A 14,012-nucleotide genomic window follows, 5' to 3' on the forward strand; every position below is an offset into this window, starting at 1 on the left:
TTCAGAGATGAATGTGTCTGCCGCTGGCTTGACAATTGTTGAGGAGAGGAAAAGTGTTGGAACACTGGCCACAGCATTTGGGCTCTTGGGGTGAACAAATGTTACACAAATAGACGTGTATGACAACGCACAAATCAGTAGGGCAGAGCAGAGCACCGGGCTGGTTAGGTCTGTGCTGCCTGCTTGAGGTATTATTGTCATTTTCTTCTCAGTATTATATGTACGTATAACTATATACCTATATACGTATGTATAATCATATGTATGTATGTAGTATGTACTATGTATGTATAATTCTGTTTTAGTGAATCCTTGGCTGTCCTGGACTCACTTTGTAGACCAGGCTGGCCTTGAACTCAGAGATCTGCCTGTGTCTGCCTCCTGAGTGCTGGGATTACAGGCTAAGTCACCACAGCCCATCATATTAGGTATACTTCGATGGTTTACGTTTGTGGCCAGCATTGGTGGCCCACACCTTTACCCCGGCACCCCGGAGTCCATCCTGGATTACAGAGCGAGATTCAGACAGACAACGGTTCACACTCTGTGAACCCTGTCTCAGAAAATATTTTTTTTCCAAATTTTGTTGTGTCATCCTTCAAGTTCCGCTTTAATAGTTAAAAGACCTTTAAGTCTGCTATGAATGTAGAATGAAGTTAAATGGCTTAAAGTTAAATGTAGAATGAAGTTAAACAGCAGCAACGCAATAGCACAAAACAATCTTTATGTGTTTTGGGAGACAAGGCCTCGTTATCTAGCCCAGGACAGCCCAGGAATTCACAGCGATGCCCCCAGCCTGAGGCGCTGGCATCAAGGGACACTTCCCAGCGATGCCCCCGGCCTGAGGCGCTGGCATCCAAGGCGCGCACGCAGCCCGCTCTGACCTCCGCGCGGCCACGGCCGGCAGGTGGCGCTGCGGAGGCGCGGGCGCGGCGGGGGACCCTTCACCGAGCCTTGAGCTCCACGCTCGCTCAGACCTCGCCGTTTTCCCTGCTGCTGCATCACTCGTCACTACCTCCTGACGCGCAACTGCCTCAACCCACGGCTGAGGCGGACCCTTCCAGCCGCCTGCACGGCACCACGGGCTCCAGACGTGAGTGCCGGGAGCCTGGGAGAGGAGCAAGAGGAATTGCTGAGCCTTCTCCCCACCCACAGGACGGCTTCCCCAGTGCCCGCACCTCCGTCCACCCCGTCATAACTCACGTTCTGCTATTGGGCGTCCGAGCTCACCTCTCCGTGGAGCCAGAGCGCCGCAGAGACCAACCGGCCCCTCCCCGCCCACAAGCGCACTCCCTTCTGCGCCTTCCTCAGGGCTCTCTCCTTCCTCCCCTCAGCGTTCCCGGTCGTCTCTCACTGGCTCCTTTCCCCAAGACCGAACACAAAGCATCTGCAGGTCTCCACGCTCTCCTAGCCGGGTTCCTGGCTTGCACTGCTGTGGGTGACCTGCTCCTGTCCTCCCACCCCTGTGCTGATGGCGCCCAGCGTCCCTGGCACATCTTCCCCGAGCTGCACTCTGAACACCCCGTGTCTTCAGTTACTCTCCACCCCACCCCCAACCCAACAAACCTGCACAGACACAGTCGAACACAGGCACACACAGCAGAAAACACACACACACAGCCGAACACCCACCCCACACAGACACAGCCGAATGAGCCAACAGCCTGTGCATCGTCTCCCAAGTACACTCACAAATGCCTTCTTTCCACTGGTTCCGGTTCAGTGGCGCCCCAGGATGGCTACAGAACCCTCGGCTCTCTTCCCTTCCAAATCAGTGTCCAAACTGCCACCTCAGCAGTCTACAGGCAACTACTCCTCAGCCATCTATTCACAGGGTTGTTTTGGTCTGTTTTGGTGTTGGCCTCTCACTGAAGGCTCCAGCTGGACTGGAACTGCCTCTGCCTTCCAAATGCTGGAATTAAGGGTGTCCCCCACTGTGCCTGGCTCCATGTCTTAGTTCTTGCTTTGTTTTCCAGACAGGGTCTCTCTGTGTAGCCACGGCTGTCCTGGAACTCACAGGATGACCTGTTTCTGCCTCCTGAGCGCTGGGACTAGAGGTGTACCCTACCTCACCTGGCTCCACAGAGTAAAGAGTCTTCAAAGTGGCTGGAGACCTCCCCTACCTTCCGGGCCACCCTCGCACTCAGCACCCAGCCTGACAGGTGGTAAGCTTCCAACCTTGTCAGGACCTTGACCTTCAGCACCGAGGCACAGGCTGGCTTTTCCTGTCTCCCCCCCCCACCACCTTGTCTTCTGTAAGTTCCCACTTTCTTCATGGCCCCTCCGCTAGAACACACTTCCTGATGCCCTCTTCCCAGTGCTCAGTTCAGCCTCAGGGTGACCCTCTCTCTGACCCTCCAGGCTGGTTAGAGTGACTTGTGGAGCCTGGCTGCCCTGTTGGCGTTCTGTAGCCCCACAGCCCCTGAGGCGGCCTTCCAGGACCAGGATGCGGCTCCCAGAGCCACAGCCTAGGCTCTCAAGCCCTAGGAACTGAGTCCAGCCACCAGCACTCAGAAAGCCAGCCGGGGCAGCAGCACGCACCTCAGAGACAGCAAGATTCCTGGGGTTCACTGGCCAGCCATCTTAACCAGCCAGAGGTTTATCCTGCCCCACACAGCCAGCCTCCGGTCGAGCCCCACACGTCCTGCTTGGGAGCCCACGGGGTCCACCACTCTCCTCCCAGCTCTTCCCACACTTGTAGAAACTATCCGCTTTATTGCTTCCATCGCTCAATAAACCATGAGCGCCTACGGGGCTGTCCTCAGCCTTCTCACCAGTTAGACTGACAGGCACTAAGTACCCCACCAATGTTCAGTGGGTAAATTCCTCCCTGGGGTCCACTGCTCAGCCTGGTGGCCACAGCTGAACAATACAGGTGGACAGCCATGTTGTTTGCAGCCGCCGCTGCCCTGTGTCCACTCCAGTTAGACACTTGACTGAAAATATCACCTGTCCCACCACCTCTGGCGGGTCAGTGTCAGCTATTGTCCACTGCACCCTGGCTGAGGCTGGGTACTGACCTCCGGACTCCTCACCTCCCACAGCTCCCTGCTTCAGAACCAGAGCTGTCTAAACAAAGCCCTTGCACGAAGAGACTCTGCTGGGCTGGCTGGCTGCACGCCAGAGCCCCAGGCCACCACAGCCAGGGACCCACCATGGACAGGCAAGCAAGATACAGTGAGGAGGGTTCGGGGAGTCTGCGCACGGGAGGGAAATGAACAGATTTGCCATGTCCCTCCTCTCAGCTTCTCCCGCCTCAAGCACTGACTAGGGCATGACTTCCCTCCCCTCTGACCTGCTTGTCGCTAGGGTGGCTCTTTGCCTGGTCTTATTTTCCTGTAATTTGAGCAAGCCACTGACAGTGACTGCGGACGTATATCCCACACCAGTCTGGGACTGCATTGCCTTTGAGTTCCCTCCAGACCAACGCGAGTTCAAAGACAGCCTGGTCTACACAGCAAGTCCAGGACCACACGGTGAGATCCAGTCTTTACAAAATATCCTGGCTCCTGTAGGGCCTCCAGCTCCATCCCTCCAGCTCCCGATGTCAGATGTCTACTGCGCCATGAGTGAACAGAAGCAGCAAGGGGCAGGCCCAGGCCAATCCTGACTGTCGTGACTGCCTTTCTGGTCTGGCGCTTTTCCTCCTTTCCAGTACATTCTGGGTGACCTTCCTGTGAGTCACAGGCTGTAGTTCTCTGTGTAGCAGTGCAGGCTCCAGGGCTCAGGGTCTGGCGGCAGCCATACACAGTGAAGTTTCTAGGAATGCTTGGCCAGAGGCCTCAGGCTCTCCATGAGGTTACTTTCTCCTTGGTCGTCAGGCCAGCGCTGGCGCTGGAGGAGCGGCTGACCTCTACAGAGGAACCTAGCCCTGTGGGCCATGCTACCACTCCACCCAGACACCATGGCCTCCCCTTCCTTTTTAGCCAAGAATTCAGCCTCGGGTCTCAGCTCAACACATACAGGCAACTCGTGATGATGGCCGCAGCCCCCAGAGAGCTGCTGGCTCAGGCCCTGAACACCGGAGCTCCACCCCCAAACCAGAGCCAATGGGCTGAAGCTGGTTCTGGTGGACTGGCACAGTGAGCCCCCAGGCTCTTCATGTAAGCCGACACTGAACGTGGTCTGCTGGCAGCTGATTAGGTCTCCACCCGCACACACGTCACTAATTCTTCACAAGCTTTGTCATTGCTACATTTCAGTATCAACAAATTCCAGAATAATACTGCGTTGAGTCTCCAGGACCTGGAGCCTCACACACCCATCTTAAGCCAAAAGTCAGCGCTCCGTGAGGTCTGGTCACAGCCGGTCCTGGCTCCTGCTTCACAGAAAGGGTTGGTTTTGTACTTAGCACAGGCCTGGACGCAGACTTGATAATCGTTTGCTGAACTTGGAAAATTCCTATAAAAACCTCCCGTGGCGACACCTCTTGTGGCTCCAGCACCCAGAAAGCCCAGGAATAACCAAGGCCAGGCAACAGGGGACGCTGGACACTGCTCAAATGCAGCAGAGGGGGGCTAGTTCCAGGGGAGGCCGTCTTACACGTCCTCTGCCCATGGGGATCCTGTGCAGAGCGGGCACCAGGCCTGAGCTCTGCTTCCCAAAAAGAATGGCGAGGAAAGGCAACAGCCTCCCGAGGCTGTCAGCCGCTCTCACCGCAGGCCACCTGGGGAAGGGGCTACAAAGCAGACAATCTTTATTCACAATCAGGGCGGCAGAGGGAAGACACGTCCAGCTCAGTCCAAAAGCAAAGCGACAAAGGGAGGATGGCGCCGGGCGGGGCTCGGCGGGGGCTCAGCATTCGTCCTCGCCCAGCAGGGCATATGGGTTCCGGGCAGCCAGGCAGGACCCAGGGCCTGACGTTGGAGTGTCCTCCTCTCCTTCTCCCTCCTCATCAGCATCCCGGTCCTCCTCCCCTTCCTCCTCACAGGAGCTGCTCAGCTCTTCCTCTTCATCATCCTCATCACCTGCTGGCCCCACCCTTCCCTGCAACACCACCAGCTCTGTGGTCTCCGCATGAGACTCCCAGGTGCCTGAGGGACAAGGAAGTGAGTGAGCAAAGGAGCCAGACACAGGGACAGACAGAGATGCCCCTCAAGCGCTGGCATGCAGCCTCACTCCACCGGCCACTGCAGAGCCGCACAGCCACCTTGCTGAAGACCCACCCAGACTTGCACAACTGCCCAGAGTGACTCTGCTGGCCTTGAGGTCCACCCCTTAGGCTTGACCACAGTGGGGCTGAAGAGAACGTGTGGGCTCTCACCTCTCTGTTCGCTGTAACCTGGCGGGTGGAAACACAGGCTGAGGCGGCCATCCACTGCCAGGCGAAGGAGGCTGTTGGCCGCTCTGTACACGTCGTTTCGAGCTGCCTTGGCTGTCTTGTAGCCACGTTTTTCTGCCCAAGCTAAAGGGAGAAACAGTAACAGTAAGGGAGGCCATGAACCAGGTCGCAGCCCTGCCAGCCCCACACCCACAGCCCTCCCGGCGCTCCCCAAGGTCCAGCCCGAGTCTGCCTTGGCAAAGCAGAGAAGGGAGGAGTCAGCAGCCGCGCCGCCGGGAAGCCCACCTTCGCAGATGTCCCAGGCACACCAGGGGTGCTCGGCTGAAGGGTCCACGGCCTCCGGGTGGCGCAGGTGCAGCAGGGCCTGCACGGGGATTCGGGAGGCCAGGTAGCCCACGGAAGTGTAGGGCTCCTGGATCTGGGCGATGGGGTAGATTCCAGCCAGAACCTGTGGAAACAGCACTCAGCACCTTCCTCAGTCCACCCGCTCTCCTGCCCCGCGCTCCGGCCCTCCACCACATACCTGCAGCTGCCTGGGCAGCAGAGAGGGGAAGATAAGGCCCGGACAGTCACAGAGCTTCACAGAGGGAGTGAGAAAGTAGGTCTGAAAGTACCGGGTATGGCCTGGCGTCCTGGAGACGCTCACCACCTTCCGGCCCACCAGCCCGTTGATCAGCGAGGACTTCCCCACGTTGGGGAAACCTAGGAAGGCAAGGCAAGGGGCTGTGGGAAAGCGCTCCCTGGGGCCAGAGGGGCCGAGAAGGACAGCGCAAGTAAAGATGTGCCACAGCCAACAAACCAGGCGAGCTCTGGCCCCCAGCCACAGCCCAGGCCAGTCCTTGGCCTCTGTCCCTCACTTTACAGGACAGGGCCTCCCGCCCTCACAGGACAGGAGTTAGCGACAGTGACACCTGCTGCCTCATACCCCTCCATGGTCATACCTCCTTTTCCGCCTGAGTGCAGGATCATCAGGCCTCCTCTTCCCCCTCTGGCCCTCAGATACTGAACCACATTCATTCTTCTCTGTATCAGCTGCCCAAGCCTATATGCAGGCAGAGCAGACTTCTTTCTGCCTCACATCTGCACCTGGCCTGACCCGCGTCCGTCCTTCAGCCTCCCTTAGCTCTTCATTCCAGTCACCGGACGCCAGCACCTAACACTGTGGGGCTGATCCCCTGCTGGAATGCCTGCCCCTCGCCAGCTGAGCTGTCTGGAAAGGACTAGGGCTTCTCAGCCTTCCCCACAGGCTCCCCTGCTGGAATGCCTGCCCCTCGCCAGCTGAGCTGTCTGGAAAGGACTAGGGCTTCTCAGCCTTCCCCACAGGCTCCCCTGCTGGAATGCCTGCCCCTCGCCAGCTGAGCTGTCTGGAAAGGACTAGGGCTTCTCAGCCTTCCCCACAGGCTCCCCTGCTGGAATGCCTGCCCCTCGCCAGCTGAGCTGTCTGGAAAGGACTAGGGCTTCTCAGCCTTCCCCACAGGCTCCCCTGCTGGAATGCCTGCCCCTCGCCAGCTGAGCTGTCTGGAAAGGACTAGGGCTTCTCAGCCTTCCCCACAGGCTCCCCTGCTGGAATGCCTGCCCCTCGCCAGCTGAGCTGTCTGGAAAGGACTAGGGCTTCTCAGCCTTCCCCACAGGCTCCCCTGCTGGAATGCCTGCCCCTCGCCAGCTGAGCTGTCTGGAAAGGACTAGGGCTTCTCAGCCTTCCCCACACTGCGGCCCTTTCATACAGTGCCTCATGTTGTGGTGACTCTAACCATAAAACTGTATTTTCGCTGCTTCCTAACTGTAATTTTGCTAGTGCTGTGAATCATTAGATTCTGACATGCGGGATACAGGACACGCAACCCCCAAAGGGGTCACGACCCACAAGTTAAGAGCACTGGAAGGTATGGTCTTGTTGGAGGAGGTATGTTACTGGGATGGACTTTGAAGATTCAAAATCCCACACTAGAGCCAGTGTGTGTCTGTCTCTCATGTCTGGGTGTCTGCCCATCATCTTTCCCACCCCTCGCTACCCCTGTCGGCTGTCGGCTGCTGCCCAGTGCCACGCCTGCCTGCTGCCACGCTCCTGGGCCCTACGATCGATTCACTGTCTGAAACTATAAACATTTTCCTCGAACAGGCCGCCTCGGTCCTGCTGCCTCTCCAGCAGCAGAAGAGTAAGCTTGACTCTGCGCGACAATCAATACGTCCTGCTTTTCTTCCCGTCCACCTCAATGTCCAGCATCCAGCCCACTGGCAAGTCCTGGACACCAACCTCCAAGTCCTGTCCTGGCTTCCCACATCTGTCACCTACAAAAGCCCAGCCCAGTGGCATGCAAGTGTGCCCACACCGCCCCTGGAGAAGATGCACCAGCGGGCAGAGGGGACACAGGCAGCTCCCCTCTGACTAGCATACCTCTTTGCCCCCCTCAGAGTACAATCCTAGCCCATTGTGATGGCACCCAGCTGTAATCCCAGCGCTTCAGAGCCAGAGGCAGGATAGCTGAGAGTCGGAGGCCTGCCTAAACTGCACAGTGAGACCCCTATTTAAAGAACAATAAAAACCTCCACACACAACAACACAACCACAACCCTCAACACTCAACTCTGTCTGTCACCAGTTCCTAAGTTCACCTTTCGACTGGACATTTGGACACAAACGAAAACACACCCCAGTGCTGGCGACCCCAGTACACCTGAGTACAGCACCCTCCTCTCCTGCATCTGGCCGCCTGCTCACACAGAGCCTCACCCACGGAGGTGAGCTGTCCCTCCTGCCCTGCAGGCCCTGCACTCCATCCAGCTGAAGCAAAGCACAGGACGCACTTTCTCTTGGCTCTGGGGTGAGCCCTCTCTTCCTCCGGCTCCCAGCAGTGGCCAGCCTGCTTCACAGACATGAGATTTGTACACCCTTCCTTGGCCATTTCTCTGCTCTCCTTTGCTCTGCCTCAGTCCTCAGCTTTCTCTTCACCTCTGTCCTCCCACCCCACGGCACTAACACTCTGTATGCTTCTCAGTGGCTCTGGATGCTGAAATCCCCACTACACAGCTCCAACCCCCTAACCCACAGCTACTCAGCCTCTCCACTTGGAAAGCTAATGCCAGCCTTTAGTTCTCATTCCTCTCCACTCTCCAGCCCTCCAATCCCGCTCCTCTCCCAGTTTCTCCAGCTCAGGAGTCCCGGCTGATCAGGTTTTAAACAAAAAGCTCTCCATCTCCTGCTGTCTCTGTCATTTTCTCCCATCTTCACGTCATGGCAGTCTCACAACCTCCACACCTCTATCTCCTCCCTCTAATCAACTCTCAGGGTGGGGATGGGGGTTGGTTTTCTCTTTACAGACTGCTTGCAGCCCAAGCTGGCCTGAAATTCACACACAGTCCAGGCTGGCCTCAAACTCTCCTAATGCTCCTGCCTTCTCCCAAATTCTGGAGAGACAGCCAAGCAGCACCCTGGCTCCTCCCAGCAGCTCCCGCTCACCCTCAGGGGCTCTGTCTTCCCTTTGTGGCCCTCGCCCACCACCGACTCCACCCAGTAGGAAGAACAAGGTTCAAAGTGAACCAGACCCTGACATTCCCTCCCAGCTTCTAATGAAACTAAAGCTAAAATCCAAACTGCAGGGCTGCAGGGAAGTCTCGGGGTGGAGAACTCACTGCCCCTCTATTCCCAGCACCATGCAGCAGCCTGCAACAGTCTGCAGCCCTCACCTCGGGGCTCCAGTGCCCTCTTCTGGCCCCTGCAGGCATCAGGCACACAAGTGGTGCCCGGACACACATGCAGGCAAAACACCAACATACAACAAAATGAAACCCCACAAATATCTAAGACATTAAACTACCAAGGTCTCTTCCCACAGCAAGAAGCTTGGGCCTTCATCACACACCCTTTGCCCCTTCCTGCAGGGGTTCTCAGCTCACAATGCGGCAACCCGGCCACAGAATTATCTTCATTGCTACTCTTACTCCTAATTCTGCTGCTGTTATGAACTGTAATGCTGTCTGATGTGTGACCCTATGAAAGGGTCGCTCCACTTAAGGGTGATGACCCACAGGCTGGAAGCTGCCGCTATGAGGGCTGAACAAAGTTCTTCCTTTCTGAGTCTCACTGTGATTCCTTCCTGGCTGGGACTATGTGGACCATTCTGGCCTTGAACTCAGAGATCCATCAGCAGCCTCTGCCTCCATGTGCTGGGACTAAAGGTGTCGCCACCACGTCCAGCTAGTATCAGTGCTCAAGCACACACTCCATGACCACACTGAAACGCGCTCCCCCCCTAGAGGAAGCGGATCCTTGCTGCGACTCAAGAATCCCTGTATTAGGAGCCATCATCCACAACTGAAATATCGAGTATCTACCGGTCACTCAGAGCAGTGTGTGAGCACTGCCAGGCACTGCCAAGCCAGGAACTGTGAGGCTCTCCACAGGCACCCCTCACCACACCTCCACCCCACCCCCACCACACCCTCACACCCCCATCCCCACATCCTCACCTCACACCCTCACCCCTACACCTCACCCCTCACCTCCACACCCTTATCACCCCCCCACCCCCTCACCTCCCACCCTCATCCCTATACCCTCACCCACATCCTCACCCCCACACCCTCACCTCACCCCCACTCCCTCACCTCACCCCCACACCCTCACCTCACCCCCACACCCTCACCCCTATACCCTCACCTCTACCCCCTTACCCTCACCCACACCTCACCTTACCCTTACCTCACCCCCTCACCCTCACCCACACCCTCACTGCCACAGCTTAAGGACGTGCTTGTGTAGACACAGCTGAGAAGACAGACTTGGCTGCACTGCAGGAGGCGCCCTTCTCTGCTCCCCCATAAGGGCCAGTGTGGCAGGCCACTAAGCTCACCTACACAGCCGATGGTCACCACCCCATCCTTGTAGCGCTCCCTAGAGGGGCCTGTGGGCTCCATAGCCGAGTCAGTCTGCTGCTCTACCAGGACTGCTGGCCCATCCTCCTCTTCTTCCTCCTCAGCAGAGCCATTACCCCAGGAGGCCCCGGCCACATCCCTAGCAATCTTCTCCCGCCAGCTGCTCAAGTCCACTGTGAAGAAGAAAAAGAATAGGGCTTCCCTCACCCACAGGCCACTGTGGATAACACACTGCAGTTGCCATCAGCATGCCAATGTGTACCCCAGCCTTCACTGAACCCCACTCTGGAGTCACGGATAAGTTCCAGGACATCAAGCCACAGAGGCCCTACCCACTCCTGCCTCTCTCCTTCCACCACAAGGTTGATCCTTATTCTATACCTTCCCCAAGGGAGCCCAACAGAGGGACAGTACATGCAAGCCCCTCCCAGGGCGACGCACCTTTCCCCACAGTGATGGCTTCGCAGGCTCTCAGCAGCTGCTCCGGCCCCAGGGCCCGAGTCCATCCTCTGCCCCGTCTTCGATTCTTCTTCAAGACTAAGGTGAGAGGAAGAAAAATGCGCCTTATCTCTCACCCTCAGGCCAGCAGGTGCCTCTGCCCTCTGGCCTGTGCCCTCTTCTCGCCCACCACTGCCTCCATACAGCCCACTCACCACTGGCAGGCTCCTGTGGAGCTCGGGTGTCCCGAGGAAAAGAAGTGAAGAGGACAATGTGCAGCTCAGGGTACTGGTGCTGAAAGTAATGCTTCCAGGCCACCACGAGCGGGGGCGGGGCCAGGTCCACCTTGTTCAGCACCAGCACCAGCGCCAGCCCGAGCTCTCCAGTCACATACTCGTAAAGTGCTGGGGGGAAGTTCACAACCTGGGACACAATTGGTCAGAGCACAGGATGAAATGTGAGCCCTGAGTCCGCTGGCCCCAGCTCCACCACCAGGCAGTGAAAACACGTAAGGCCCTGGTTGAAGGGGCCTCTGGGGTGAACACAGTAACACCAGCAACACCGAACGAGGAGGGCTAATCGGGGGTTAGTGGCAACCTGGGCAGGCCTCAGGGAGCCCCTGCAGGTCGCGAGGAGGAAGAAATGAACGGAAAATATGACCACCGCTAGCACACGGAGGTGATGAGGGGCAGGGGTTGCCCATAACTGAAAGTACGTGCACGTGACATGCGTACACGTGTGCTAAAGGTGGATGACTGTGAGCGTCGTATGTGCGTGTAACGGAGCACACGGACACACACGCACCCTGTAACTGTAATGTCTGCATTCATGCAGGCTCTGTCACCTCAGTGTCCCCACAGACCTCCCTTTCTGCAGTGGGAGGCAAGTGGGGTGGCAGTCAGGAGATCGGGGTCCACAGCCTTGCCCACTCCTCTGGCATTCCGGCTGGGACCGCCTGGAGCTCTACCCCGGGGCTCTCCTCTGGTCTAGCTCTGGGAAACAGAGCTGGCCAACAAGGGAGTGGCAGGCTGTGACAAAAGATGAATACAAGACTGAGTTCCTCAGGCTGGGGGTGCAGGTCAGTGAAAGCTCAGGCCTAGCACATGCGAGGCCCAGGGTTCACTCTCAGCAGAGCAAAACAAAAGAAAAGAAGTTTCTGACTGAAGACTTTAGGAAGGAAGACAGGAAAGAAGCCGCCACACCCCAGCACCAGGGAAGGAGAACAAGAGGATCCCTGGAGCTTTGTGGGGCTCGTAAGAGATCCTATCCCACAAACACAGTGGCTTGGCCTGAGGAGTGCATCCAAGGTTGACCTCGGGACAATTCCAAGCACACACTCTAGAATGGCAAGCACGGCAAACACACCGCATTTCACGCACACCCTTAAGAAGATCCCCGTCGTCCAATCCCTGCCCTTGGACGGCCCCACCAGATCCTCCCCGACCTGTGGAGCCTTTGCAGCGCTCACCGGATGTCGGATGTCAGTAACCAGCAAGACGATGTCAGCCATCTCTAGCACCCGCCACAGCTGCCTCCACGTCTGAAAAGATCAGAGAGAAACCACCTTAGAGTCCTCCTCCTGCCTGAGCTGGGACCCCTTCCAGTCCCACAATGTTGCCACCTCCACTGTCACCTCCAGATTGTGCTCGAAGTAGCTGAGTTTCTCCGAAGCGTAGGCCCCATGTATCTTCCCGAGGTACTCCTGGAAGCTCCGCTCCTCCTGGCTCATCAGCTGTTCCTTAGACATCTCATAGCTCCAAGGCGGCCGGCGGGGAAAGTCCAGGACTGGGCAATGAGAAAAAAGTCCCCACGAGCAATAAAGACTGTTTTTTTTGTTTTGTTTTTGTTTTTTTGTTGGACCCTTCCTCTCCTCTCATCCAGCTCCTTCCCCAAGCTGCTGGTAAATACCAGGCTGCTCTCACTCACCCGAGCCAGGCTGATAGACTTCCCGGATATCCAGTTCCAGCACTTCAGCACTGACCGGCTGCAGGACTTGCTCCCTGGCCGCTCTCTTTCTCCTCTCTACCTCCTCCCGACTGTCCCGTTCAAAATGCAGCCGGTATCTGTGGGAAGAGGGACCACACGTCTAGCGACCACACTCTGTCCCGAGCAGGCAGCTCAGCAGAGCCTCCTCTCTCCGGAGGCTGCTCGGGTCTCCTCTAAACAAACTCTTGACAGCCCCTCCGGAGGGCAGGGCTTCGGCCCATCCCCCAGAGCAACAACGTGGCTGCCGGCCTCACTAAGAGCACTCGCAAGCCTCCATCGGAAGCTCTCCCCGCGGCCGGCGTCCTTGCCCTTCTCCTCTGCTCACCGGTTGGGGTCGTAGCCTCTGGGCCCCAGCCCCTGGGAAGGTTGCTGGTTGAGCCTGCGGATGTGATGGGTCGCGGATTCCCCATCCGAGGTGTCCGTCTGCTCCTCCCGCCGCTCCCGGCTCCCGCTGCGGCTGTTGGAACTGGAGCGAATCCCATCTTGAAGCCCTGAGGGGAGGGGCCGGTGACGCCGGTGCAGGCCGGTTCTCGGGGGCACCTAAGGCCCCCGAGCCGGTAGGACAAGCTGCTCTTCGGCCGCCCCAACTTCTCCAGGGGCTGCATCCTCCCAACCGCGCGCCCCAGCTCCCTCCCGGGTGGGCCCGGGGGTCGTCACGGCGCCCGGGTGGGAGCAGCAGGCTCTCCCCTCCCCCAGCCTCCGCCCGCCCCGCCGCTGCGGGGAACCCCCACCGTGGCGGCCCACGCGGGACCGCGAGAGCCCCCCGCCCCCGCCGGCCCGCGGTGCGGCGGCCCTCAGCCCGGCCCCGGAGCGGCGCGGCGGCCCCGCCCCCTCCCTGACCTCGCTTCCGCTCCCGCTTGTCCTGCAGCTGCTTCTTCTTCTGCTTCACGCTGAAGGGCTTCTTCCTCGGCATGGCCCCGGCGCCCCGGCCAGCCCTCCGCCGCGCTCCCCGCCGCCGCAACTGACTCCCCCGGGCGGCCCCCGCCGGCGGCCCGGGGCCCTGGGGAGGCGGGGCCGCGGTGACGTCAGCGGCGGGCGGCGGGGAGCGCGGCGGCCGGGCCGCGAGCCGCACGTGAGCGCCCGCGGCTGCGGGAGGCGCGGCGGGCGCGCGTGGGAGGCCCGGGCGGACTCCGTCACGGGCGCTACCAAGCGGCGCTCGCGGGAGGGGGGACGCGGGCCGTCGCCGCCCGGCGCCCCCGGGCGCTGCCACTCACCCGACGGGGGCGGGCGACGGGCCGAGGACCCGCCTCGCCGCGCGGCGGCCGCCCCGGGGGATGGCGCCCAGCGAGGGAGCCTGGGCCGCGCGGCGGCGCCCCGGGCCGGCGGGGCGGATGCTGAGACGGGGGCCCACAGGCCGCGCGGGCGAGGACGCGACGGGAGCGGGACAAGGACTTTTGGAGAGAGGTCAAGAGAGCGCCGAGTTGTGGCTGCGGCT

The 14,012-nt window shown here is 59.1% G+C and overlaps 1 protein-coding gene across 1 annotated transcript; it reads right to left on the reverse strand.

Moving 5' to 3' along the window:
• Window positions 1-4,679: 4,679 nt before the first annotated feature.
• Gnl1 (G protein nucleolar 1 (putative)) lies at window positions 4,680-13,886 on the reverse strand. The gene is made up of 12 exons (XM_021651321.2): window positions 13,418-13,886; window positions 12,903-13,068; window positions 12,518-12,654; window positions 12,225-12,376; window positions 12,060-12,131; window positions 10,807-11,014; window positions 10,595-10,690; window positions 10,132-10,326; window positions 5,805-5,983; window positions 5,567-5,729; window positions 5,264-5,404; window positions 4,680-5,033 (listed from the first exon to the last, which is right to left on the reverse strand). Exons 1-12 carry the CDS (start codon window positions 13,488-13,490, stop codon window positions 4,795-4,797), a joined length of 1,821 nt encoding a protein of 606 aa, XP_021506996.1. The 5' UTR covers window positions 13,491-13,886; the 3' UTR covers window positions 4,680-4,794.
• Window positions 13,887-14,012: the final 126 nt, after the last annotated feature.

The sequence above is a fragment of the Meriones unguiculatus genome, chromosome 16, assembly GCF_030254825.1.
Source record: "Meriones unguiculatus strain TT.TT164.6M chromosome 16, Bangor_MerUng_6.1, whole genome shotgun sequence".
NCBI lineage: Eukaryota > Metazoa > Chordata > Mammalia > Rodentia > Muridae > Meriones > Meriones unguiculatus.

Bases quoted from the DNA above. Each gene is read 5' to 3' on its own strand.
- Gnl1 (XM_021651321.2), bottom strand. From the start codon at position 13,490: ATGCCGAGGAAGAAGCCCTTCAGCGTGAAGCAGAAGAAGAAGCAGCTG. The intron at 12,655-12,902 runs GTGAGCAGAGGA...CTCTTCCCACAG, and splicing joins AGAGGCTACGACCCCAACCG to ATACCGGCTGCATTTTGAAC. The intron at 5,405-5,566 runs GTGGGCTTCCCG...TTCTCCCTTTAG, and splicing joins TGCCTGGGACATCTGCGAAG to CTTGGGCAGAAAAACGTGGC.